Source organism: Mobula birostris, chromosome 12 (genome assembly GCF_030028105.1).
Source record: "Mobula birostris isolate sMobBir1 chromosome 12, sMobBir1.hap1, whole genome shotgun sequence".
NCBI classification, from domain to species: domain Eukaryota; kingdom Metazoa; phylum Chordata; class Chondrichthyes; order Myliobatiformes; family Myliobatidae; genus Mobula; species Mobula birostris.
The window spans coordinates 7,336,139-7,361,381 of NC_092381.1; the positions used below are offsets into that span (position 1 = coordinate 7,336,139).

Here is a 25,243-nt window from a genome sequence, read left to right on the forward strand (position 1 = left end):
AGCTAAATTTCAGATGGTGGTGTCTGAAAAGAGGATGCTGTCCAAGTTGCATGCCATCTTGGACAATGTCTCCCATCCACTACATAATGTACTGGTTGGGCACAGGAGTACATTCAGCCAGAAACTCATTCCACTGAGATGCAACACAGAGCGTCATACGAAGTCATTCCTGCCTGTGGCCATCAAACTTTAAAACTCCTCCCTTGGAGGGTCAGACACCCTGAGCCAATAGGCTGGTCCTGGACTTATTTTCCATCTGGCATAGTTTGCATTTTGTTGTTTGATTGTTTGTGGTTTTTGTATTGCTATATTTATGCTCTATTCTTGGTTGGTGCAACTGTTACAAAACCCAATTTCCCTCGGGATCAATAAAGTATGTCTATCTATCTAAATATAGCCTACTCAAAACTCACTTTCTTAGATATCTACAAATTAGAGACTTTCTAAGATCTCAATTATGCACATTTCCTATAAGCTCAGATAAGAACTTACTAGGTGTAATTTTTAATTTGACACCTTTTTATAATGGCTCAATATCTAATATTTATGGTATGTTACTGGAGTTCCTTTAGACAAAATTAAGAACCTCCGGGAACAAGACTTACGGACATCAGTATCTGAGAAAACTTGGAATGAAATTTTTCAACTGGTTAATACGTCATCGCTATGTGCTCGCCATTCCTTCATACAATTTAAGATGGTACATAGAGTCCATATGACTAAAGATAAGCTATCTCGTTTTTATTTGAATATATCTCCCTACTGTAACAGATGCAATAATGGAGAAGCTTCATTAATTCAGATGTTCTGGACTTGTCCATGTTTTGAAAAATATTGGAAGGAAGTTTTTCAAACTTGTTCTTTACTTTTCAAAGTCAATTTCAAGCCTAATCCTCTGACGGCCCTATTCAGTATTGTTGCAGGACAAGATATCAAGCTGAAGACATCCGATTTACATATTTTGGCTGTTAGCTCTCTTATAGCTAGGAGGGCGCTTTTGTTTAAATGGAAAGATGTTTCTCCTCCTACTCATGCTCAACGGTTGTGCGATGTTACTTCACGCTTAGATTTAGAGAAGATTCGTTGTTCAATTTCTGAATCTCGTCAAGACTTGCAAACATTGTGGGGACCCTTTCTGAACTATTTTCAAAACTTTCAAACCCTCAATTCGTTGTTTAAATTTAGATGTTGGCTATTATTAATTTTTATTATACGAGAAGGTATTTTACCTTTTTTTTCTCCTTAATAAACAGCTTCGGTCTTGGTAGGGGTTAGACTCTTTTCTGTAATAAATTAGTATATTTCAATATAACTTTGACTAACCTACATGAATACAGGGTAATGAGATTATATCTATTCATAATAACAATGTAATTGGTAGATGTTTTTTCTCGACCTTTTATATATACTTTCTTGTACTCTGTATTCTTTTATGTAGAAACAAATAAAAATATTGAAAAGTAAAGAGATGTTTACATAGACACATGAATGTGAGGAAAATGGAAGGATATGGACATTGTGTAGGCAGAAGAGATTAGTTTAGGTGGCCATTTGATTACTAACTGAATTGGTTCAGCACGACATTATGGGCACAGTTACAGTGAGAATGTGCAAAACTCACACAGACAGTGCCTGAGATCAGTATCAAACTCGGGTCCCTGAAGGTGTCATATAGCTGCACTACCCGCTGTGCGACTCATCAGCCAAGTTCAGCGACAAGGGGGGAGCTTTACCTGCAGAGTTTCCCGACAGGTCTTGGGCATGACCATTCAAGCTACGAGACTTCTTGTAGTCTTCACAATTCAAGAGTTCTGACTGGAACAGAAAGGGGACGGGGAGAAATTAGAGTGACATGCACAAAACGCTGGAGGAAATCAGCAAGTCAGACAGCACACAGCCAGGTATGAAAACGCCAATGCTCAGGAACAAAAACAGACCACAGAAAGTTGTGGACACAGCCAAAGCTATCTCAGGCAAAGCCCACCCACCATTGAACACATCGACAAGGAGCAATGCTACAAGAAAGCAGCATCCATCAAAGACTCTCAAACATCCCAGGCCATGCTCTCTTCTCACTACCACCATCAGGCAGGAAGCAGAGAATCCTCAATTCCCACACCACCAGTTTCAGGATCATTCATTACCCCTCAACCATCAGACTCCTGAACTAGCATGGATAACTTCACTCACTACAACTCTGAACTGATTCCACAACACATCGATTAACTGTCAAGAACTCTACAACTCATATTCTCAGTATTATTTTTACTTGTTTATCTTCTTTTGCACACACTGGTTGTTTGTCACTCTTTGCCTGTTTATACATAGTTTTCATAGAATTATATTGTATTTTTTCTGTAAATGCCTGCAAGAAAATGAATCTCAAGGTAGAAATGATGATACACACATACTTTGAAAATAAATTTACTTGGAACATTGATGTATGAAGGGGAATTAAAAGTCAACAAGACCCTTCTTCCAGGGAAATATAGATGTGGTCACTGTTTTAGAAGCCTAAACATACAGAATTGATTTCTGTTAGAACAGGGGTCCATGGTTTAAAGAAAGTTGGGAACCCATGGTCTAGAGAGAGCTGGCAAAAGAGCGGCCTTTACCACAGAGTAAAACAGCCAATCAACAGAATTCAAGACCGACACACAAATAGCCATTTTGTTTACCCAAACAACAAACATTGCTGGAAACACTTGGCAGGTCAGGAAGCAACTGTGGGGAAGAGAGGAAAACGTTCCCCCCCCGCCCCCCCCCCCGGGCCAGATCATTCTTTAGAAATGTATGCTTTTATTCCATTGGATGAATTGCAAACTCCAGTCAGAGGAGGAAGGGTCTACAGTCCTGGGGAAGGGAGGGGAATCTTCTGATAAGGAAGTAGGTACAGATGCTGAGGAAAGTGGCAGTTCTAATGAAGGGATCTGGAATGTTAGAACACACAAGTACAGCAGAGAAACAGGCCCTTCGGCCCACTACGTCTATACTGTCAGATTAAGCTAATCCTATCTGCCTGAACATGATCTGTGCCCACCTGCTGTCTGCACGTTCACATGCCTAAACACCACATAAACACGGATATTGTATTTCACCATCACTACGTGCTGTTTCGTATGACGACGGCAATCAAGGTCTTTCTATAACCCTGATTGTTCGTGGGAAATTTTCCTACAGAAGTGGTTTGTCATTGCCTTCTTCTGGGCAGCGTCTTTACAAGACGGGTGACCCCAGCCATTATCAATACTTTTCAGAGATTATCTGCCTGGCGTCAGTGGTCGCATAACCAGGACTTGTGATATGCACCAGCTGCTCCTATGACCACCCACTACCTGCTCCCATGGCTTCATGTGACCCTGGTCGGGGGGTTAAGTACGTGCTACACCTTGTCCAAGGGTGACCTGCACACTAGCAGAGGGAAGAAGCACCTTTTTCTCCTTTGGTAGAGATATCTTTACCCCACCACCCCAATTTATTTAGTGATACAGCACAATGACGGCCTTTCTGGCCCAACGCACAACTTTGGACTATGGGAAGAAACGAGAGCAGCTGCAGGAAACTCATGTCGTCACACAGAGACGGTACAAACTCCTTACAGACAGCGATAGAACTGAACCAGGGTCGCCAGCACCATAAACCGTTGGGCTGACCTCTACCCCACACCATGTGGCCCCATCGTCTCTGCCTCTGGCAACATGTTCCAGGCACGCAGATTCTCTGCGCAAGGAAACTTATCCTGCACATCTCAGTCAAATTTCTTCCCTCTCACCTCAAACTGCAGGGTGGCACGGTGGCGTAGTGGTTAGCACAAGGCTTTGTGGTCAGTAGCAGCGAGCGGCAAGCGGTGATCTGGGTTCAATTCCCACTGCAATCTGGAAGGAGTCTGTACATTTGCCCTATGGCCATGGGCGTTTCCTCCGGGCGCTCCAGTTTCCTTCCACAGTCAAAAGATGTACCGGATGCTTGGTTAACTGGTCATTGTAAATTGTCACGTGATTCAGCTAGGGTTAAATTGGGGGATCACTGGGCAACACGGTTCAAAGGGAACGAAGGGCCTATTCCTCGCTGTATCTCAATAAATAAATAAAGGCGGGAGAAGAAGAGAAGCATACACAGCCCTCCGATGAAAAATGATATCGTATCTGTTAAATAGGGGCCATGGACAATTCTGATTTGATGGAGAATGGACGTGAAAGCACAGAGGAACATCTGGAGAAATTTCTCAAACACTCGTTCGCTGCTATCGTTACTGCGCAGTCGGGAATTTTTCGGAGGGAAGGCCTCAAAATCCCCGGCTTTGCCTGCTGTTGGCAACCGAGAAGGAGGTTGAATCGTTCAGATAGTGATGGTGCTCAGTACTCGGTGTCGGAGAGCTGATCAGAGCTCGAAGTTTTCGGATGACTCAGAGTCGGATTGTGGTCGGTATGGCAGGGAGAGTTTTTCTTCCTTCTCTCCGCCTGCGTGAGATGTGGGACATTTGAGAGACTTTGAACTTTACTGTGCACATGGACTTCTTCATCAAGTTATGGTATTGTTACACTGTTTGTAACTATATGTTATAATTATGTGGTTTTGTCAGTTTTTTCAGTCTTGGTCTGTCCTGTGTTTTGTGATATCACACTGGAGGAAATATTGTATCATTTCTTAATGCATGCATTACTAAATGACAATAAAAGAGGACTGCATGTCTTCACAATCTAAAAAAAACTATGCTCTCCTGTATTTGACATTATCACCCAAAAAGACTTTGTCTGTCGCATCTATACACAGTTGGTCGGGGTCACCAACGGATATTACACAAGCCAGTACAGACCGTCTACACTTCTCGCTGTCTCAGTAAAACAGCCAACATAATCAAAGACTCCACCCACCCAAGACGAACCCCTTGTCATTGGGTAGAAAACTGAAGATAGAAAAGCCAGAAAGCTTGACCACCGGGCTCAGACAGGTCCTGTCCCACTGTTGTAAGATTGCAAAACGTTCCCCCAGTACAATAACCTGACAATCTACCACCATAATGACTTGGCACCTTATTTTCTGCCTGCTTTCTCTTACACTCTCTCTGTAACTGTAACAGGGTTTATTCTGCATTCTGTTATTGTTTTACTGTGTTCTACCTCAATACACTGTTGTAATGAATCAATCTGTATGGACGGCGTGTCTCCTTTCAGCCTCCAAACGCTTTAGGAGGGAGAACTTAACTTGATCAATGTGTACAAGATAAGATGCACAGAGTGAACAGCCAGAGACTTTTCCCTGGGTGGAAATAGCTATTATGAGAGGGGCATAATTTTAAGTTGATTAGAGGAAAGTATAAGGAGGGGATGTGATTATGTGGGCAATGGGAAAATAACCCCCTTGTGCTTCTTGATCTTGTCACTCCAGATTCAGTGTCACGCAACCCTGCCTCTTTGATCTGGCCCAGGTCTTCATTAATCGTGTCCAACACTTGCCTTCACTGGGATCTTCCTCCTCCTGAAACAAGTCAGCTCATCTGTGGGGGCATGACCAGGGTTAGTGGGTGTGTGTAGGCCCTTGGACATTAGGATGAGGGTTAAGGCTAGGGTTGCGAAGCCACTTTAATCTGGCCCATGCCTTTCGTTAACTTGGTCTGACATCACTTGGCTTAGTTATCCGGGCGTGCACCGGGTCACATAATCAGTAACATAACCTGGGGTCTTTGGGTGTTACGGATTTTAATCACTAGGCTCTCTCGTCCAGTCAACCCGACCCAGGCCCTGCTTGTGGACCACGATAATGAAAGCAAATAAGCAGTAGTGTGCAGAAGAGCATCTCTGAATGCACAAGACGTTGAAGCTCGAAGTGGATAGACTACAGTAGCAGCCAACCACACTAGGTTCCACTCCCGTGCCTAATAATGTGGCCACTGAGTGTACACTGGATGACAACAACCCAGGCTTGCCCAACCTTGAACTGACTGCTTGAATTTATATTACCTAGCCGTCATCACAAGTGGAAAATTCACCATCTCGGCATTGCCCTTACCGTCTCAGAGGTGCGTGTGGATTCAGGAACCTTGGGAAAGTTGTCCACGGAGGAGTGTCCCACCAATTCCATCTCAGAGGCATCTTGCTCCAAATCTGGGGGAGAGTTACACAGTTTGAATATTTTAAAAAGTGTCCACAAGATCGCATTTAACCGTGGGCTGAAGAGACTGTACTGTGCTGTGGTGCTCTATGGTCTATAATAAAACAGAGAAAACAGAAACATAGAAATCTACAGCACATTACAGGCCCTTCAGCCCACAACGTTGTACCGACCATGTAACCTACTCTAGAAACTGCCTAGAATTTGCCTACTGCATTGCCCTCTATTTTTAACCTCTATGAACTTATCTAAGAGTCTCTTAAAAGACCCTATTGTATCTGCTTCCACCACCACCACTGGCAGTGTATTCCACGGACCCACTACTCTCTGTGTGGGAAAAAACATCCCCTCAGTACCAATTTCCAGGCACCTTAAAACTATGCCCCATTGTGTTACCCGTTTCAGCCCTGGGAAAAGCTTCTGCCTATCCGCACGATCAATGCCTCTCATCATCTAGTCATCTCTATCAGGTCACCTCTCATCCGCCATTGCTCCAAGGAGAAATGTTCACCCAACCTATCCTCATAAGGTGTGCTCTCCGATCCAGGCAACATCCTTGTAAATCTCCTCTGCACTCTCTCTATAGTATCCACATCCTTCCTGTAGTGAGGTGACCAGAACTGAACAAAGTACTCCAAGCGGGGTCTGACCAAAGTCTTATACAGCTGTAACATTACCTCACGGCTCTTGAACTGAATCCCATGGTTGATGAAGGTCAACACATCATACGCCTTCTTAACAATACTGTCAACCTGCACAGCAGCTTTGAGTGTCCTATGAACACGGACCCCAAGATCTCCCTGATCCTCCACACTGCCAAGAGCCTTACCATTAATATTATATACTGTTATTAAATTTGACCTACCAAAATGAACCACTTCACACTTATCTGGGTTGAACTCCATTTGCCACTTCTCAGCATATTTCCACATCCTATCGATGTCCCACTGACAACCCTCCAGACTATCCACAACACCCCCAACTCTTGTGTCATCAGCAAACTAACTAACCCACCTTTCTACTTCATTAAGGTCTTTTATAAAAATCACAAAGAGGAGGGGACCCAGAACAGATCCCTGCAGAACAGCACTGGTCACCAACCTCAATGCAGAATACAAACCATCCACAACCACCCTTTGCTTTCTGTGGGCAAGCTAATTCTGGATCGACAAAGCAAGGTCTCCTTCGATCCCATGCCTCATTACTTTCTAAATAAGCATTGCATGGGGAACCTTATCAAATGCCATACACACTACACCCACTGCTCTATATTCATCAGTGTGTTTTGCTACATCTTCAAAGAATTCAATCAGGTTCGTAAGGCATGACCTGCCCTTGACAAAGTCACGCTGACTGTCCCTAATCAGATTATGTCTCTCCAAATCCTCATAAATCCTGCCTCTCAGGATCTTCTCCAATAAACCTGAATCTGAATTGATTATGGAGGTTTGAATCCACTCTGAGTTCTGGGAAATAAGCTGTGAGACTCAGGAGTGGCCAGTTGTTGGTGTAAGTGTTCTTCGATGGGCACACAGATGTAAAAAAGAAGAGAGTGTTCTGCCTTTCAAGCAATTGATTTATGTTAAGCACATTCAGCTTTTATTTTGATGAGCAGTTTCAGAGCTGTATTACGCACTTCCTGTGCAGCCAGGAAGTAGTAGGTAGGAAAGCACATTGGCTGGCAGGAGGCCAGAGGTTTACATTAGGAACAAAAGCTTCTATCTAAATCCATTCTGTTATTTCCCCAGCAGAAGCATTGTTCTTTCACTGTACTACCCCTCGCAGAAGTGTTGTAATATCAACTCGACAGTCAGCCAAACTCCACTTAAAAATAACACGAGTCGGAAAATAGGCCTCTAGCTCCTTATTCATGCCATTGTGTCTGCAATAAAACTACGGAGCCAGGAGGCTACACCCCAACCCTCATGTCATTTCTGAATAGAGTTGGGCTGATTGTCTAGTTAATGTTCCAATACCTCAGTGAGGGCAGTACAGAGGGTTATGGGTTAAGTAGAAAGGAAGGGTCAGATCATGGAGTAGGTTTATAGGCAAAAGGCCCTGTGCTGTTCAATGTTCTACCAAAGGTGGTGTTAGAGGCCGACACATTAGGGACATTTAAGAGGTTTTGCTAAGCACTTATATGAAGGATTATATAGAAGGGAGGGGTTAGATTCATCTTCCAGTAGCTAAAAAGGTCATCGCAACATTGTAGGCCGAAGGTCTGTTCTATGCTGTCATGTTTTATGTTCTAAAAACCAAAAAGCTTACAGTGGGGGGGGGGGGGAGGAGGAAGCATCTTTCCTCCGCACCCCCCCACCCCATAAGAACAAGCCAACGAAATCTGTGCTGACAACTGAACATCAACCACGCTGAACTTTCACTTTCACTTCTGCCAGCAGCCTGCGGGCCTGCGCTTTGGAACTAGTGAAGTCAGCAGATGCACAGGGTCATCTCTGCCCACAGGTTCCCCCTCTAAACCACACATCCGCCCGACCTGGAAACATCATCACTTCTCCAGCATCACTGGGTTTAAATCCAGAGGCTCCGCACCCCCCACCGCCCAGAATACCACTATGGGAGTCCCGGCACCAGGACATCAACTTGTTACGACCATCAAGGGAGGAGGTACAGGGGCCTGAAGACACACAACCAACATTTTAAGAACAGCTGTCTTATTTACTGTATGTACTTTTTCCCAGGGTGGAAGTGTCTGAAACCTGGGAACATGGATTTAAGGTGAGGGCGGTGAGGGAGAAGTTATTTTTTTTCTTCATGGTGAGGGGTGGGTGCCGGAAATGTGCTATTAGTTGTGGTGATGTAGACCCAGATACGACAGTGGTGGTTGAAAGGCTGTTAGGCAGACACATGAATATGCAGGGCATGGAGGAAGGATGTAAACAAGGTTGAAAGAGTACGGAGGAAGTTCCCACGGTGCTGCCGGGTCTAGGGGACCTGAGTTATGGGACTGAATGGGTTAGGACTGTATTCTTTAGAATGTAGAAGACTGAAAGGAGATTTGATAGAAGTTTTATCAAAAATTATAAAGGGTTTTAGACAGAGTAAATACAAGCAGGCTTTTTCCACTGATTTTGGGGGCGACTACAGCCAGAGGTCATGGGTTAAGGGTGCAAGGTGAAATATTTTAGGAGAACCTTCTTCACTCAGAGGGTGATGAGTGTGGGGAATGAGCTGCAAGCACAGGTGGTGCTCTGGAGCTTGATTTCAACATTCCAGGGAAGTTTGGACAGGTACATGATGGTAGGGGTATGGTCCCGGTGAATGCCGAAGGGAGTAGGCAGCTTAACTTGTTCAGCATGGACTTGATGGGCCATAGGGCCTGTTTCTGTGACGTAGTTTTCAGAGACTCAACCACTTCCTCTGGCAGCTCATTCCATATACTGACAACACTCTGGGTGAAAATGCTATTTCCTACTAAATCTCTCTCCACTCAAATTTGTGAAGTGTTCCCTATTTCTGGGGCGGCACAGTAGTGCAGTGGTTAGCATAAAGCCAACGACTGGAAGATCGGGGTTCAATTCTGTAAGGAGTTTGTACATTCTCCTCGTGTCCGTTTAGGGTGCTCTTGTTTCCTCCCACATTCCCAAGGCGTCTGGGTTGGGGGTAGTAAGTTGTGGGCAATCTATGTTGGTACTAGAAACGTGGCGACACCTGCAAGCTGCCCCAGAAACATCCTCGGACTGCGTTGATCGTGGAGCAGATGCCACATTTCACCGTATGTTTTCATGTACATGTGATAAATAAAGCTAAATCTTTAATCTCCTTAAACCAGGGGTTCCCAACCTGGACTCCATGGACTCCTCGGTTAACTGGAGGGGCCTGTGGCATAAAAAAGGTTGGGAATCCTGCCTTAAACCAATGTCGAGGTTTCTGGGGGAGAAAAAAAACAGGGGAGTACCCACAATCTTACAAATGCGTCCAGAGTTCGAGGAGCTGAATAATTAACACCTTCACTTCTCATTTCTTACAAGGTCAAACCCCTGAAGTTGTTTGGTACCTGCCTCATTCTTGGGATGTCCCAGGACAATTTTGGGTGAATTGATTGGAAGCTTTGGGGCAAGTACCCAGTGATATGAGAAACACAGCGCTAACGAACTTGGACAGCATCGGCAACAAACATGAACAAACCAGGGAAGGTACAACTTGAGCAAGAGATCTTGGCCTGAAAATGGGAAGAACTCTCCTGTCATGTTCGTTTTGATTAACCCCCCCATAAGCAAGAAGGATCCCAAGCTCCTTGTCTGATTCGCTCTGAACTGCTGCTAAAGTTTCAGGTGCGGACACACTCAAAAGATGTTTTAAGGGCAACAGTGAAGATGAGGCTACTACCATATTTTTAGAAGGCTTTTAACAAGATGCTACACATGAAGCTGCTAAACACGAGTCCACTTAGTGCCCTTGAGATTTGGGGGCTTAGTACTGATGAATACTCGTACGATGATGACTCGTCATTGAAGCTGGAGTTTTCAGAAGCAGATGTTGGAGTAACTGAGACTATTGACACACCAGTGCTCGTCTGCCCAGATCCAGTTACAAAGGGTGGAGCTTCCATTCTTGTGGGGACAAATACTGCCGTTGTGAGAAGGCTCCTGGAAGCATGCAAGGAGAGGAATGGAGAGAACATTTTGAAAACCTTGTCCATTCACCATGTTCAAAGCTGCTTTTGAGAAGGTGCAAGTTCCCCTTGAGCAGGATGGTGAGCAGAAACGAGGAACTGTATGGTACACACAGTCTAAGCCTGTCATGTTACATCCTGGAGGAGTAACTAGAGTGACAGGAACACCCAAATTTACCAGAATATCCGAGGCATGGAAAAGGAGATTAACTGAGAAGATGTTGAGATGTGAAGATGAGTTTTCTACTGACAAGTCTGATGTTGATTACTCCAGGAGTACTTGCCACACTATTAGAGTGACTGAGGACACCCCTTTCGGAGAGAGATCTCACCAGTTAGCACCAGAGGTTGAAGATGTTTGGCAGCACCTGCTTAAACTGAAGGAAGTTAAGTTCAGTCATGGAGCAGGGGTACCTGAGCCACCAAAGACACGAGTGATAGATGAGGGAGCCACCCTCTGAACGACCAGAAGGGTCACAAGAGGTGATTGAAGCTAGAAGAGCCAAAGGTGGGATAAGGAGATCTCAAAGGAAACCCCCAGAGAGGCTGGTCTGTGACACACCAGGGGAACAGAGTGTTGTGTCTATCCCCCTAGTGAGATATGTCACTACCATTTACAAATGGATTGGAGATCCTGACATCACAGAACTCGTTTAAAAACTGTGTTATTAATGATGGGTTGATAAATTTCAAAGTCACGAGAACATGACTATGTTTTGGTTGGGGGCGGGGGGGGGCAAGATAGTGTAACATCCTGGTTAACATTTCTACTGCTTATGCTGTAGGCATTTCATTTTAGCAGTTCTATAAGAGCAGTCTGTTCTGCTTTTAGCATGTTTGGGTTTCAGCTAAATATAAGGAGCTATGTTGGTCAACTTAGGAATATTCTGTCAGCCAATCAGGATGGTGGAATTAGGAGAAGGTTCGAGAGAAAGCTGGGCAGAGTTTTTGGTGACGGACACTGGTGTGGGTTGAGGTTTTTTTTTGGCGGGAGCTGGGAGAAGACAGGAGCAAAGATGGCTGAGGATGCCATCGCTGTTGCACAAGGTGCTTTGTGCAGATGAATAGTTTCAAGGAAGGAACAGTTACTGCTATGGGGGCAGAGTCTGTTCAAGATGAATTTCAAGGGACATCGGAAAGTCACGCATGCTCTCACACAGATCGTGGGTTCAACGCGCAAGTTAAAGACAACGTCAAGATGAGCTCCAACTTGTGTGCACATTTGGACTGAGTTAACTGTAACGGGCCCTTTTTTATTTGTCTTTTTTCTTTTTCCTACTAACTATTCGATAAAGCTGAAAATTTGTAAACATACATTTTTTTCAAATTGTACGTGGTGGACGATCTGTTATTTCTTGCTGACAGTGGGCAGCGCTTAAATAGTATTCGTTCAGATTGGGAATTCGAGAAAGGTGGTTTTCTCACCCCAGAGTCCATTGGCGTGTTAGCAAAGGGATAACCAGCAGTGTTTATAGCAACACTTGGTAAAAAGGAGTTTCAGGAAGAATAAAGACGTAGACTATTTTTTTTAAATGCAATGAGGTTTCAGAGATCAAAGGTGCAAAGGGACTTGGGAGACCTAGTACAGGTTTCCCTAAAGGTTAGCTTGCAGGTTATTTGTTTGTAAGGAAAGCAAATGCAATGTTAGCGTTCATGTCAAGAGGACTGGAATATACGAGAGTACAGGGCTACGGCAGGAAACTTTGTCACAAGGTGTGAGCAGAATTATCTGCAGCTTAATGTGAAAAAGACTAAGGAGCTGGTGGTAGACCTGAGGAGAGCTAAGGTACCAGCGACCCCTGTTTCCATCCAGGGGGTCAGTGTGGACATGGTGGAGGATTACAAATACCTAGGGATACGAATTCATAATAAACTGGACTGGTCTAAGAACACTGAGGCTGTCTACAAGAAGGGTCAGAGGCGTCCCTATTTCCTGAGGAGACTGAGGTCCTTTAACATCTGCCGGATGATGCTGAGGATGTTCTACGAGTCTGTGGTGGCCAGTGCTATCATGTTTGCTGTTGTGTGCTGGGGCAGCAGGCTGAGGGTAGCAGACACCAACAGAATCAACAAACTCATTCGTAAGGCCAGTGATTTTGTGGGGATGGAACTGGACTCTCTCACGGTGGTGTCTGAAAAGAGGATGCTGCCTAAGTTGCATGCCATCTTGGTCAATGTCTCCCATCCACTATATCACTACATAATGTACTGGGTGGGCACAGGAGTACATTCAGCCAGAGACTCATTCCTTCGAGATGCAGCACAGAGCGTCATAGGAAGTCATTCCTGCCTGTAGCCATCAAACTTTACAACTCCTCCCTTGGAGGGTCAGACACCCTGAGCCGATAGGCTGGTCCTGGACTTATTTCATAATTTACTGGCATAATTTACATATTACTATCTAACTATTTATGGTTCTATTACTATTTATTATTTATGGTGCAACTGTATTTCCCCCGGGATCAATAAAGTATGACTATGACTAGTCATAGAACACTACAGCACAGAAATGAGCCCCTCAGACCAAACTTGTATTCTGCCTAGTCCTATCGACCTGCACCCAAACCACAGCCCTCCATACCTCTCCCATCCACATACCTATCCAAACTTCTCTTGAATGTTGTAATCAAACCTGCATCCACCACCTCCACTGGCAGCTCATCCCACACACTCACCACCCTCTGAATGAAGAAGAGGTAATGATGCAGCTCTATAAAACTCTGGTTAGGCCACACTTGGAGTACTGTGTCCAGTTCTGGTCACCTCACTATAGGAAGGATGTGGAAGCATTGGAAAGGGTACAGAGGAGATTTACCAGGATGCTGCCTGGTTTAGAGAGTATGCATTATGATCAGAGATTAAGGGAGGTAGGGCTTTACTCTTTGGAGAGAAGGAGGATGAGAGGAGACATGATAGAGGTATACAAGATATTAAGAGGAAAAGATAGAGTGGACAGCCAGCGCCTCTTCCGGAGGGCACCACTGCTCAATACGAGGACATGGCTTTAAGGTAAGGGGTGGGAAGTTCAAAGGGGATATTAGAGGAAGGTTTTTTACTCGGAGAGTGGTTGGTGCGTGGAATGCACTGCCTGAGTCAGTGGTGGAGGCAGATACACTAGTGAAATTTAAGAGACTACTAGGCAGGTATATGGAGGAATTTAAGGTGGGGAGGTTATATGGGAGGCAGGGTTTGAGGGTTGGCACAACATTGTGGGCCGAAGGGCCTGTACTGTGCTGTATGTTCTATGTAAGTCCCCCTTAAACATCTCACCTTTCACCCTTAACCTATAACCTCTAGTTCTAGATTCACTCAACCTCAATAGAAAAAGCCAATTTAAATTTACCACCCCAAATTTTATATCTCTCCATCAAACCTCTGTAACATGCTGTAATATTTCACTGCTAATGTAATGGTTTCTCTGTAGCAGCGATGTTTGGGTTATGACTAGAGATGTTCTTTCTTGTGAGTCTGGAAGAGAGATTTTCATGGTCTTTGGCCGGGGAGAGATGAGGAGAGAAGACGGGAATGGAGAGAGTTGGGAGACCACCGGACAGGATGGACTTGGAGCGAGGGTCCGAAGGTCAGTGACAATCGGAGGAGGTCGATGGTGGACAAACAGCTTATCAGCGAGCTCCAACTTTGTGCAACAGACTGTTTCATGAGAATGGGCCCTTTTCCTTTTTTTTGTTTCTTTACTAACCATATAGTCAAATTAAGAATTATGAAGCTCAATCATTTAATCGCATATTGTGTATGGTTTGTTATTTCAGGGTACTGATTTGTAACAGGGGACACATCGCGCAGCATCCACCCAAACGAGATTTTTTAAGTTTGGCCGGGCTGGGGACTATCATCCCCTAGATTAAGCTGTTAGCCGAAGCGAAAGTCACACCTCTCCTCATTCTTCTACACTCCAGGGAGTAAAGTCCTAACCTATTCAACCTTCGTCTATAACTCAGGTCCTGAAGTCCTGGCAAGCATATAACAGTGAGGCATTATAAAGTGTTGGTCACACCACATTTGGAGTATTAAGAATAGCTTTGGGCCCCATACCTATGAAGGTTGATAGGTTCTTGATTAGGGTGTGAAAAGTTACGGGGAGAAGGCAGGAGCATGGGGGTGAGAGGGACAGTAAATGAGCTATGATTAAAATGGCCTAATTCTGCTCCTATATCTTATGCTGGAAATGGAACTGGTTTATTATTGTCACATGTACCGAGGAAGAGTGACAAGCTGATCTTGCATACTTGCAAGCTGAGTCAGCCATAAAGATAGGTTGAAAAGGAAAGACCTATACGTGTTTGATCAGTGAGGGGGAGTAAGGGTTGGGGGAGTAAGGGGAAAAGTGGGGTTGGGAAACAAAAATCCAACAAGAGTGCAGATGCTGGAATCTGGAGCAGAAATTGAACTGCTGGAAGATTTCATAAGGTCAGGCAGCATCTGTGGAGGGAAGTGGGTAGTCAATGTTTCAGGCTAGGACCCTTAATCATGACTGACTATGATCAAATGGTGGAGCAAACTTTAATGGGCCAAATGGCCTAATTCTATTCCTCTATCTTTTGGTCCAAAAATCTGCACAGGTTAGGCTTTGGACTAAGGTTCAAGATTGTTTAATGCAGGGGTCCTCAACCTTTTTTATGCCATGGACCCCTACCAGTAACCAAGGGATAGGCGGACTCAGGTTGGGAACTCCTGGTTCAGTGTTATTTCCAGCAGTCAAGCAGAACAAAATAATTGTTACTCTGGATCCAATGCAGCACAAACAAAACACAATAAGATAAAGAACACAATAATATAAATATGTAAGATAGCTTGTATGCATAGATTGATTGGATGTCCATAAGGTGACACTAGACACAGGAGTGTCTGTACATAAGGTGGCTCTGACAAGAAATGATAAAGTAGTGGTGGTGGGGGGTGTGGAGGGGTGGGTTAGTGGGTGAAGGCGTGGACCAGCCTTACTACTTGGAGAGGGTAACTGTGTTAAATTGGATTCATGTAAATGGATCAGCAGAGATTTGGAGGGGTGAAGAGTTTGTTCCTGCTGTATGATTCTATGAGCCCCCAAACGACTGGGACACAAGCGACAAGCCTCACCTAGACTGGTGCGTTCTTCGATCTCTGTCAGTTCTGGTTCCATACACTCGTCCGGAGCGTCGTCACCTGCTGTCGTGTCCGTTAAACGAGCATCCGCGTCGAAAGCTCGCTCCTTGCGAATCCTGGCATAGCCCTAGGGACAGGAGCCACAGAGACAACGTCAGGAGAGCAGACTCTGAGCCCGTGCAGGTGCTGCGTGAGGACTCAACTCCACCAGGTCCCAACCACACCCCACACACTGACTAAACCGTCTGTAAAAACATCCGATGTTTTACAGTTCTCAAGCTATCCCGAATCTACAAGGACAAGAGGCACTTTTAAAGGTTATCATCACATTATGTATCATGTTATATGATGTTGGTGATCATGATCTTCTGCAGAAGTGATTTGTCTTTGTCTTCTTCTGGGCAGTGTCTTTACAAGACAGGTGACCCCGGCCATTGTCAATTCTCTTCAGAGGTTGTCTGCCTGGTGTCAGTGGTCGCATAACCGGGACTTGTGACATGCAGTGGCTGCTCGTACAACCATCCACCACCTGCTCCCATGGCTTCACCTGACCCTGATAGAGGGGGCCAAGCAGATGCTACACCTTGTCCAAGAGGGATCTTTAGAGTAGTGGAAGGAAGGAAGGAGCAGTTTTACACATCCTGTGCTACAGACGCGTCTCCACCCCGCTACCCAACTTTTAAAGTTCAAAGTTCAAAATAAATTTATTATCAAAATACGTATACTGTATGTCACCACTTTCTTGCGGGCAATCACAGTAAATTCAACAAACCACAACAGAATTAATGAAAGGCCACGCACAAGACAGACAAATAACTGAAGTGCAAAAGGCAATACACTGTGCAAATACAAAAAGAAAGAAAAAAAAGAAATTAGATACTTTATAGTCGCCAAATAATTGATGCTAGGGCGTACAATCATCACTGCGATATTTGATTCTGCGCTTCACACTCCCTGGATTACAAATATTAAAAATAGTTAAAATTAGTAAATATTAAAAATTTAAATTATAAATCATAAATAGAAAACAGAAAAATGGGAAGTAAGGTAGTGAAAAAATACCGAGAGGCAGGTCCGGATATTTGGAGGGTACGGCCCAGATCCGGGTCAGGATCCATTCAGCAGTCTTATCACAGTCGGAAAGAAGCTGTTCCCAAATCTGGTCGTACGAGTCTTCAAGCTCCTGAGCCTTCTCTCGGAGGGAAGAGGGACAAAAAGTGTGTTGGCTGGGTGGGTCGTGTCCTTGATTATCCCGGCAGCACTGCTCTGACAGCGTGCGGTGTAAAGTGAGTCCACGGACGGAAGATTGGTTTGTGTGATGTGCTGTGCCACGTTCACGATCTTCTGCAGCTTCTTTTGGTCTTGGACAGGACAACTTCCATACCAGGTTGTGATGCACCCTAGAAGAATGTTTTCTACAGTGCATCTATAAAAATTAGTGAGGGCTTTAAGGAACAGGCCAAATTTCTTTAGTTTTCTCAGGAAGCAAAGGCGCTGGTGGGCCTTCTTGGCAGTGAACTCTGCTTGGTTGGACCAAGTCAGGTCATTTGTGATATTGACCCCGAGGAACTTAAAGCTTTTGACCTGTTCCACTTGCACACCACCGATGTAAATTGGGTCATGCGGTCCGCTACTCCTTCTGAAGTCAACAACCAATTCCTTCGTCTTGTTGACGTTGAGGGATAGGTTATTGTCTTCGCACCACGCTACCAGGTTCTTCATTTCCTCTCTGTACTCAAATTCAACATTACCCGAGATACGGCCTACAATTGTTGTGTCATCAACAAACTTATATATTGAGTTTGATGGAAACTTGGCTACACAATCATGGGTGTACAGTGAGTACAGCAGGGGGCTGAGTACACAGCCTTGTAGGACACCAGTGCTCAGAGTGATTGTAGAGGAGAGCTTGCCCCCTATTTTTACAGCCTGGGTCCTGTCTGTGAGGAAGTTGAAGATCCAGCTGCAGATCTGAGTGCTAAGGCCCAGGTTTCAGAGCTTAGGAATCAGTTTATTTGGAATGATGGTATTAAAGGCAGAGCTGTAGTCAATGAAATAATAATATTAAGGCAATAGAGAACATGAGATAGTCCTTGTAAATGAATCCATCAGTTTTGGGAACAGTTTAGAGATGAGAGAAGTGGTGTTGAGTCAAGCTATCCCCTCTGGTTCAAGAGCTTGATGGTTAAGTGTTTCTGAACCTGGTAGTGTGGGTCCTGAGGCTCCTGTACCTCCTTCCTAATGGCAGCATCGAGAAAAGGGCAAGATCTGGATGGTGAAGGTCTCTTTGATGATGGATGCTGCTTTCCTGCAACAGCGCTCCTTGCAGATGCGCTCAATGGTGGGGAGGGCTTTACCTCTGATAATCTTGGCCATATTCATTTCTGACCAGCTCTCCCTGATCTCTACCCATGAAGATCGAGAGGGTCACAAATTCAGACAGGCATCAGCGAAAGTCACAGTGGAAGCAAACTCATGACATGCAAGAGAATTCCTAGGAGTATGGCTTTTCACAAACAGTTCTGTAAACAGACATGTAAACTTCATTCCCTTTAATAAGTAAATGTAGGCAAAATTCCAGACAATGTAGAGTTTGCTACGCAACCAATCAGCGATGAAGCTCCCTTCATTCATCATGATTGAGTTCCTGTAATGACGACCAATCGATTGATCAGAAACTCCCCCTTTTCCTTCTTCCATGGCCTTCCGTCCTCTCCCATCATATTCCCCCTTCTCCAGCCCTGTACCTTTCACCAATCAACTTCCCAGCTCTTTACATCACCCCTCCCCCTCCTAATTTCACCTATCACCTTGTGTTTCTCCCTCCCTTCCCCCCACTTTCTTACTCTGACCCCCCCGCTCAACTTTTTTTCCCTCCAGTCCCAATGAAGAGTCTAAGCCTGAAACATCGACTGTACTCTTTTCCACAGATGCTTCCTGGCCTGCCGAGTTCCTCCAGCATTTTGTGTGTGTTGCTCTGGATTTCCAGCATCTGCAGATTTTCTCTTGTTTGTAACTGATTGAAAAGTGTATAAAAGCCAACTATTAAGAGGACGGACAAGTGAAGAGCACACTGATGATGTCTTCTCGCGTGGTGATGAAATATTTGCAGGTGGATTGCCAAGATCAGAGAACAACTCAACCCAACCATATCTACTATTTTGTTTTGTAAGTATTTCTGTCCAAGGGCACTGGTGCTTCCATACCAGTTCATGACCCAACCAGTCAATATACTCTTTACTGCACGTCTATAGAAGTTTGTCAAAGATTAACTTTATTTGTTACATGCACATCAAAACACACAGTAAAGGCATCATTTGTGTCAATAACCAACAGAGTTCAAAAGGATGTGCTGGAAACAGCCAGCACACGATACTAACCAACGATAAACACAAGAGATTCTGCAGACACACACAAAATGCTGGAGGAACTCAGGTGGTCAGGCAGCACCTATGGAGAGGAATAAAGGGTCAACGTTTGTGCCAAGTCCATTCTTCAGGACTGGAAAGCAAGGGGGAAGATGCCAGAATAAAAAGGTGGGGGCAGGGGGAAGGAGGACACGCTAGAAGATGAGAGGTGAAGCTAGGTGGGTGGGGGAGGAGGGGATGAAGTAAGAAACTGGGAGATGACAGGAAGACAAGGCAAAGGGCTGGAGAAGAAAGAATCTGATTGGAGAGGAGAGTGGACCATGAGAGAAAGGGAAGGAGGAGAGGCACCGGGGGGAGGTGATAGGCAGGTAAGGAGAAGTAGTGGGGAATTGAAGAGGGAAGGGGGGGGAATGTTACAGAAGCTGGAGAAATCAATGTTTATGCCCATCAGGTTGGAGGCTACTGAGGTGGAATATGAGGTGTTGCTCCTCAAAACTGAGGTTGTCCTCATCGTAGCAGATGTCCAACACATCGGAATGGGAATTAAAATGGTTGCTATCTTAACATCCAAACTCCTAAAGAATATGAGAATCTCTTTGTGTTTATGGAAAAAGACTCCTGAAAGATTAGCAGGTACAGTGTCGGGACTAACTAAAAGAAGAGCTAGTAACGAGATTTGAAAGTGGGAGGGGGTGGGGGAGGGGGAGATCCAAAATGATAGGAGAAGACAGGAGGGGGAGGGATGGAGCCAAGAGCTGGACAGGTGATTGGCAAAAGGGATATGAGAGGATCATGGAACAGGAGCCCAGGGAGAAGGAAAAGGGGGAGGGGGGAAAAACGCAGAGGATGGGCAAGGGGTATACTCAGAGGGAGGGGGGGAGGAGGGGAGGAGGGGAGGAGGGGAGGAGGGGAGGAGGGGAGGAGGGGAGGAGGAGAGGAGGAGAGGAGGAGAGAGAAAGAAAGAAAGAATGTGTGTATATAAATAAATAACAGATGGGGTACAAGGGGGAGGTGGGGCATTAGCAGAAGTTAGAGAAGTCAATGTTCATGCCATCAGGTTGGAGGCTACCCAGACGGAATATAAGGTGTTGTTCCTCCAACCTGAGTGTGGCTTCATCTTTACAGTAGAGGAGACCGTGGATAGACATATCAGAATGGGAATGGGATGTGGAATTAAAATGTGTGGCCACTGGGAGATCCTGCTTTCTCTGGTGTACAGAGCGTAGGTGTTCAGCAAAACGATCTCCCAGTCTGCGTCGGGTCTCGCCAATATATAGAGGGCCACATCGGGAGCACCGGACGCAGTATATCACCCCAGCCAACTCACAGGTGAAGTGTTGCCTCACCTGGAAGGACTGTTTGGGGCCCTGAATGGTGGTGAGGGAGGAAGTGTAAGGGCATGTGTAGCACTTGTTCCGCTTACACGGATAAGTGCCAGGAGGGAGGGGGGAGGGGAGGGCCTGCTGCGTTCACCAGCAAATTTGATGTGTGTTGCTTGAATTTCCAGCATCTGCAGAATTCCTCGTGTTTACGTCCTGAAAGATTAGCTTTATTTGTCACAAGTACATTGAAACATACAGCGAAATGTGTTGTTTGTGTCAAAGACCAACACAGTCCGAGGACGTGCTGGGGGCAGCACATCAATGTCACCTTGCTTCCGACACCAACACACCAGGCCCACAACTCACTAACCCTAACCCGTACGTGGTTTCCTCCTATGTTCCAAATGAAGCACCCAGAGACCCACGCGGACATGGCGAGAACATACCAACTCTTCACAGGCAGCAGCAGGAATGAACCCGATGGCAGGCATTGCAATGCATTATGCTAACCGCTGTGCAGAGCGAACAGGAATGGGTACTTTGGCCCACAGTGTCTGTGCCGAACACAGGGCTGAACTAAACCAAGACCCTCCTGCACAAGACCAGTAGCCTGTCCTGGTCCAATCAGCCAGATGTCACAGCCAAGGAAGCCCATCAATGCCTCTTACTTCCTCAGGAGGTTAAAGAAATTTGGCATGTCCTGGGCAATCCTCACCAATCAAGCTTAGAGTAGGTTAAAAGGGCAGTACAACATTGTGGGCCGAAGGGCCAGTACTGTGTTGTAGTGTCCGAAGTTCTACAAAGGGACATTGGTATATGCTGACTGGGTAATAATCGTAGTAGGCTCCTATGGCAGAGAGAGAGGCCATTTGCCCACCGTGTCCATGGTGACCACTGCAGTGAGACGTACCTGGTTTGTGAGATTTGCCTTTTTTATAACCTCCCCACCATGGGCTGTCTCTACATACTTACGTGGGCTCTATCCACGTATACTTACTGTAGGGGTGGCAGGGTGGTGATACGGTTGATCTCCCAACCTACTGGTCGTGGCCCTTGCACAAACAAAGCCTTTCCACTGTATCTAAGTACTAGCAATTGTTTGGGGCGGCACGGCAGCATATTGGCTGGCACAACACCTTACAGGGCCAAGGACTGCCATTCCAATTCCCACCTCTGTCCGTTCTCCCCGAGTATTTCCTCCAGGTGCTCTGGTTTCCTCCTAAAGTCCAACGGTGTACGGGTTAGGATCAATAAGCAGTGGGCATGCTACGTTGGCGTCAGAGGCATGGCAACACTGGTGGGCTGGCCCCAGCATATCCTTGGACTGCGCGAGTCGATTACACAAACAACGTATTTCACTGTATGTCTCAATGTACATGTGACACACAGAAAGCTAACCTTTAATCTCACTTTAAACCAATGCCCAGGGTTCTGGAGAAGAGGAAAGGACAGGCTGAAACCACAACCTTACTGAGTGAGAGGACAGCGTTTGAGTGGCCGAGTCGTTTATCTCTTACCCTTCCTATTTCTTACAAATTCAAGGTGGCAAAACTGAACTGGTATGGCTCCTGCCTCATCCTTGGGATGTCCTAGGACAATTTGGACTAGGTGAGAGTAAGCATTCAGCACGGACTAGAAGGGCCAAGATGGCCTGTTTCCGTGCTGTAATTGTTATATGGTTATAATTTGATGCACTTGTGCCATATAAATCTAATCTTTAAACTACTGTATGTGATAAAGTCAAAGTAAATTTGTTATCAAAAAGACCACACAATACGGACAAGCAACCAATGTGCACAAGACAACAAACTGTAAATACAAAAAGAAAAAAGAACAAATAAGCAATAAACATCAAGAACATGAGATGAAGAGCCCTTGAAAGTGAGTCCATAGATTGTGGGAACATTTCAATGATGGGTTGAGTGAAGTTATCCCCCTCCGGTGCAGGGGCCTGATGGTTGAGGGGAAATACTGTTCTTGAACCTGGTGGTGTGAACTCTGAGGCTCCTGTCCCTCCTTACCGATAATAAACTGATTCCAATAAACCTGCCACATTGACCCAGAAGCATTTATTGCCATTGGCTCAACAGCTGAGGTTGAGGTTGCTGGCAGCGAGTTGACTAAAAACAGAGTGCTCGTCTCGCCAGGAGCTTCAGGTTCTGTTCAAACACAGCAGATTAATCGCCGGCTTTCTCTGAGGGTTCGGTGAGATTCAGCAAGCAGCGTACAGAGGTTGTGACTTCCAGAGCCCGTTGCAAACATCCAGGCAAGCCCCGACTGCGGCAGCATTCGCCCTGGCCTGAGTGCTTTGGATTTGCCCTGTGAGGCTGGCTGCTGCACTCTGCAGTAATTGTACTTACTCATTCCCTCCGCAGATCAGTGAGAACAAGGCAGAAAGCAAAGGCTTTCTCTCTGTCAAACTCTGTAGATTTCTTTTCCCCATACTTGTGATATTTAAATTAAAGTTTAATGGGTTTCAGACCCAGACAGCATACCATGTCAGCTCAGTAAAACACAGAACACAGTCGCTCGATGGCTGGCATGACAGCTTGGGGTGATGGAGTTCAGAGTTCAAGTCCCGTGTCCTCTACAAGAAGTTTGTACATCTTTTCAGTCAGTGCCTAGGCTTCTTCCGGGTGCACGGGATTCCTCTCACATCCCAAAGAGGTTCCAGTCAGGACCTTAATTTGTTACTTCATTACATGCCTTGTCATATGAAGTGGGCAATCCTTGTCTTTCCATGACCATGATTGTTCTTGGCAATTTTTCTACACAAGGGGTCTGCCATTGCCTTCTTCTGGGCAGTGTCTTTACAAGATGGGTGACCCCAGCCATTATCAATGCTCTTCAGAGATTGTCCGCCTGGTGTCAGTGGTCACAAACAAGGACTTGTCATATGCACCGGCTGCTCATACGACCATCCACCACCGGCTCCCATGGCTTCACGTGATCCTTATCCAGGGGCTAAGCAGGTGCCACACCTCACCCAAGGGTGACCTGCAGGCTAGCAGAGGGGAGGAGTGCCTTACACATCCAAATTATTTATTTAAATGAAAACGAGAACAAATTACAGTACTTTAAAATTGTGTATTAGTTCCCGTGAGATAAATAATGCAGTGCTCCTTTGACAGACTGTAAATGAACAAAATCAGTGCAGATAGCTCGTAGATTTGTATCTCCAGCCCACCACACTAGTTGGTTAATCAGTCATTGTAAATTGTCCTGGGATTGGTCTGGTGTTGGGCAGTGCAACTTGTTGAGCCAGAAAGGCCCAACAGTATAGCACAGAAACAGGCCCTTCGACCCATCATGTTTGTGCTGACCACAATGCCATATTAAACTAACCTCTTCAGCCTGTATGTGATGCATATTCCTCCATTGGTTACATGTTTCATGCACCTGTCTAAAGGTCTCTTAAATGTTATGTTAAAAGAGGGTAGCAGACACTAACAGAATCAACAAACTCATTCGTAAGGCCAGTGATGTTGTGGGGATGGAACTGGACTCTCTGACGGTGGTGTCTGAAAAGAGGATGCTGTCCAAGTTGCATGCCATCTTGGTCAATGTCTCCCATCCACTACATAACGTACTGGTTGGGCACAGGAGTACATTCAGCCAGAGACTCATTCCACCGAGATGCAACACAGAGCGTCATAGGAAGTCATTCCTGCCTGTGGCCATCAAACTTTACAGCTCCTCCCTTGGAGGGTCAGACACCCTGAGCCAATAGGCTGGTCCTGGACTTATTTCTTAGCATAATTTACATATTACTATTTAATTATTTATGGTGAACTGTAACGAAAACCAATTTCCCCCAAGATCAATAAAGTATGACTATGGCTATGAATATATCTGCCTCCACCACCACCAAGTCAGCATGTCCCAGGCATCCACCACTCTCTGTGTACTTAGAAAGAAATGCCTGCCTTATGAATTTCCTTTAGATTTGTCCCCTCTCACCTTAAACCTAGGCCTTCCAGTATTTAACATTTCTACCCTAAATAGGAGAGGAAGGACTCTTACACACAGTGGAATCTGGTTCATTGGGATCAATATATTTTGGCCCAAATAAGTCACAACCAAATTAGCTGAAGTGTCATGGAAGTAGTTAAAAAGGTATTAAAAAGACAAATTACCGATTAGCTGAATAACAAATTATGTCTTTAAATGAAAGAGAGAACAAATTACAGTTCTTTAAAATTGTGAATTAGTTCCCAATAGTTAACGACGGAGCAATTCATCGAGTGTACACTGCCATGCTCTTTTGATTAACTGTAAAAGAACAAAATCAATGCAGACACCTAGAGAAGATAATGGACTGCCTTCATACAATGCTTTCTAATACTGTCCATTGTAATATTCAAGATGATTGTTGATACCTTCAGATTCTTCATAGTTCCTAACTTCTTGTAGTAGTGAAATAGTTTCATTTTCACTCCCAGCGGTTTCTGGCAGTTCCAAGACTGAACGCTTGAAACCACATGAACAAAACGTTTCCTACTGCTTACTTCTCACCAACTATCAGTGACAAAAAACATTGCTTTTTGAAAACAAGCACATACAGCTGACACTATTTAAAAACTGTTTGCTCTAAGCACACGGTAGTGTCCAACCGGAATCCACTGTAATTTTTTAACTGTATTTACTTTTCCCCCAAGAAATGCTAAAATTTCCCATTGGACATGTCTAATACTAGGGGGCATGGA

The 25,243-nt window shown here is 45.1% G+C and overlaps 1 protein-coding gene across 1 annotated transcript in view; it reads right to left on the bottom strand.

Annotated features, from left to right (window-relative positions):
• samd13 (sterile alpha motif domain containing 13) overlaps positions 1–25,243 on the bottom strand; it is a 71,888-nt gene that overhangs the window by 21,487 nt on the left and 25,158 nt on the right. The window contains exons 3-5 of the mRNA XM_072273290.1: positions 15,842–15,974; positions 6,010–6,104; positions 1,734–1,815 (exon numbers count right to left, since the gene is read on the bottom strand). Of these exons, the coding sequence (XP_072129391.1) occupies positions 1,734–1,815; positions 6,010–6,104; positions 15,842–15,974 (310 nt within the window). The remainder of the gene's footprint in view (positions 1–1,733; positions 1,816–6,009; positions 6,105–15,841; positions 15,975–25,243) is intronic.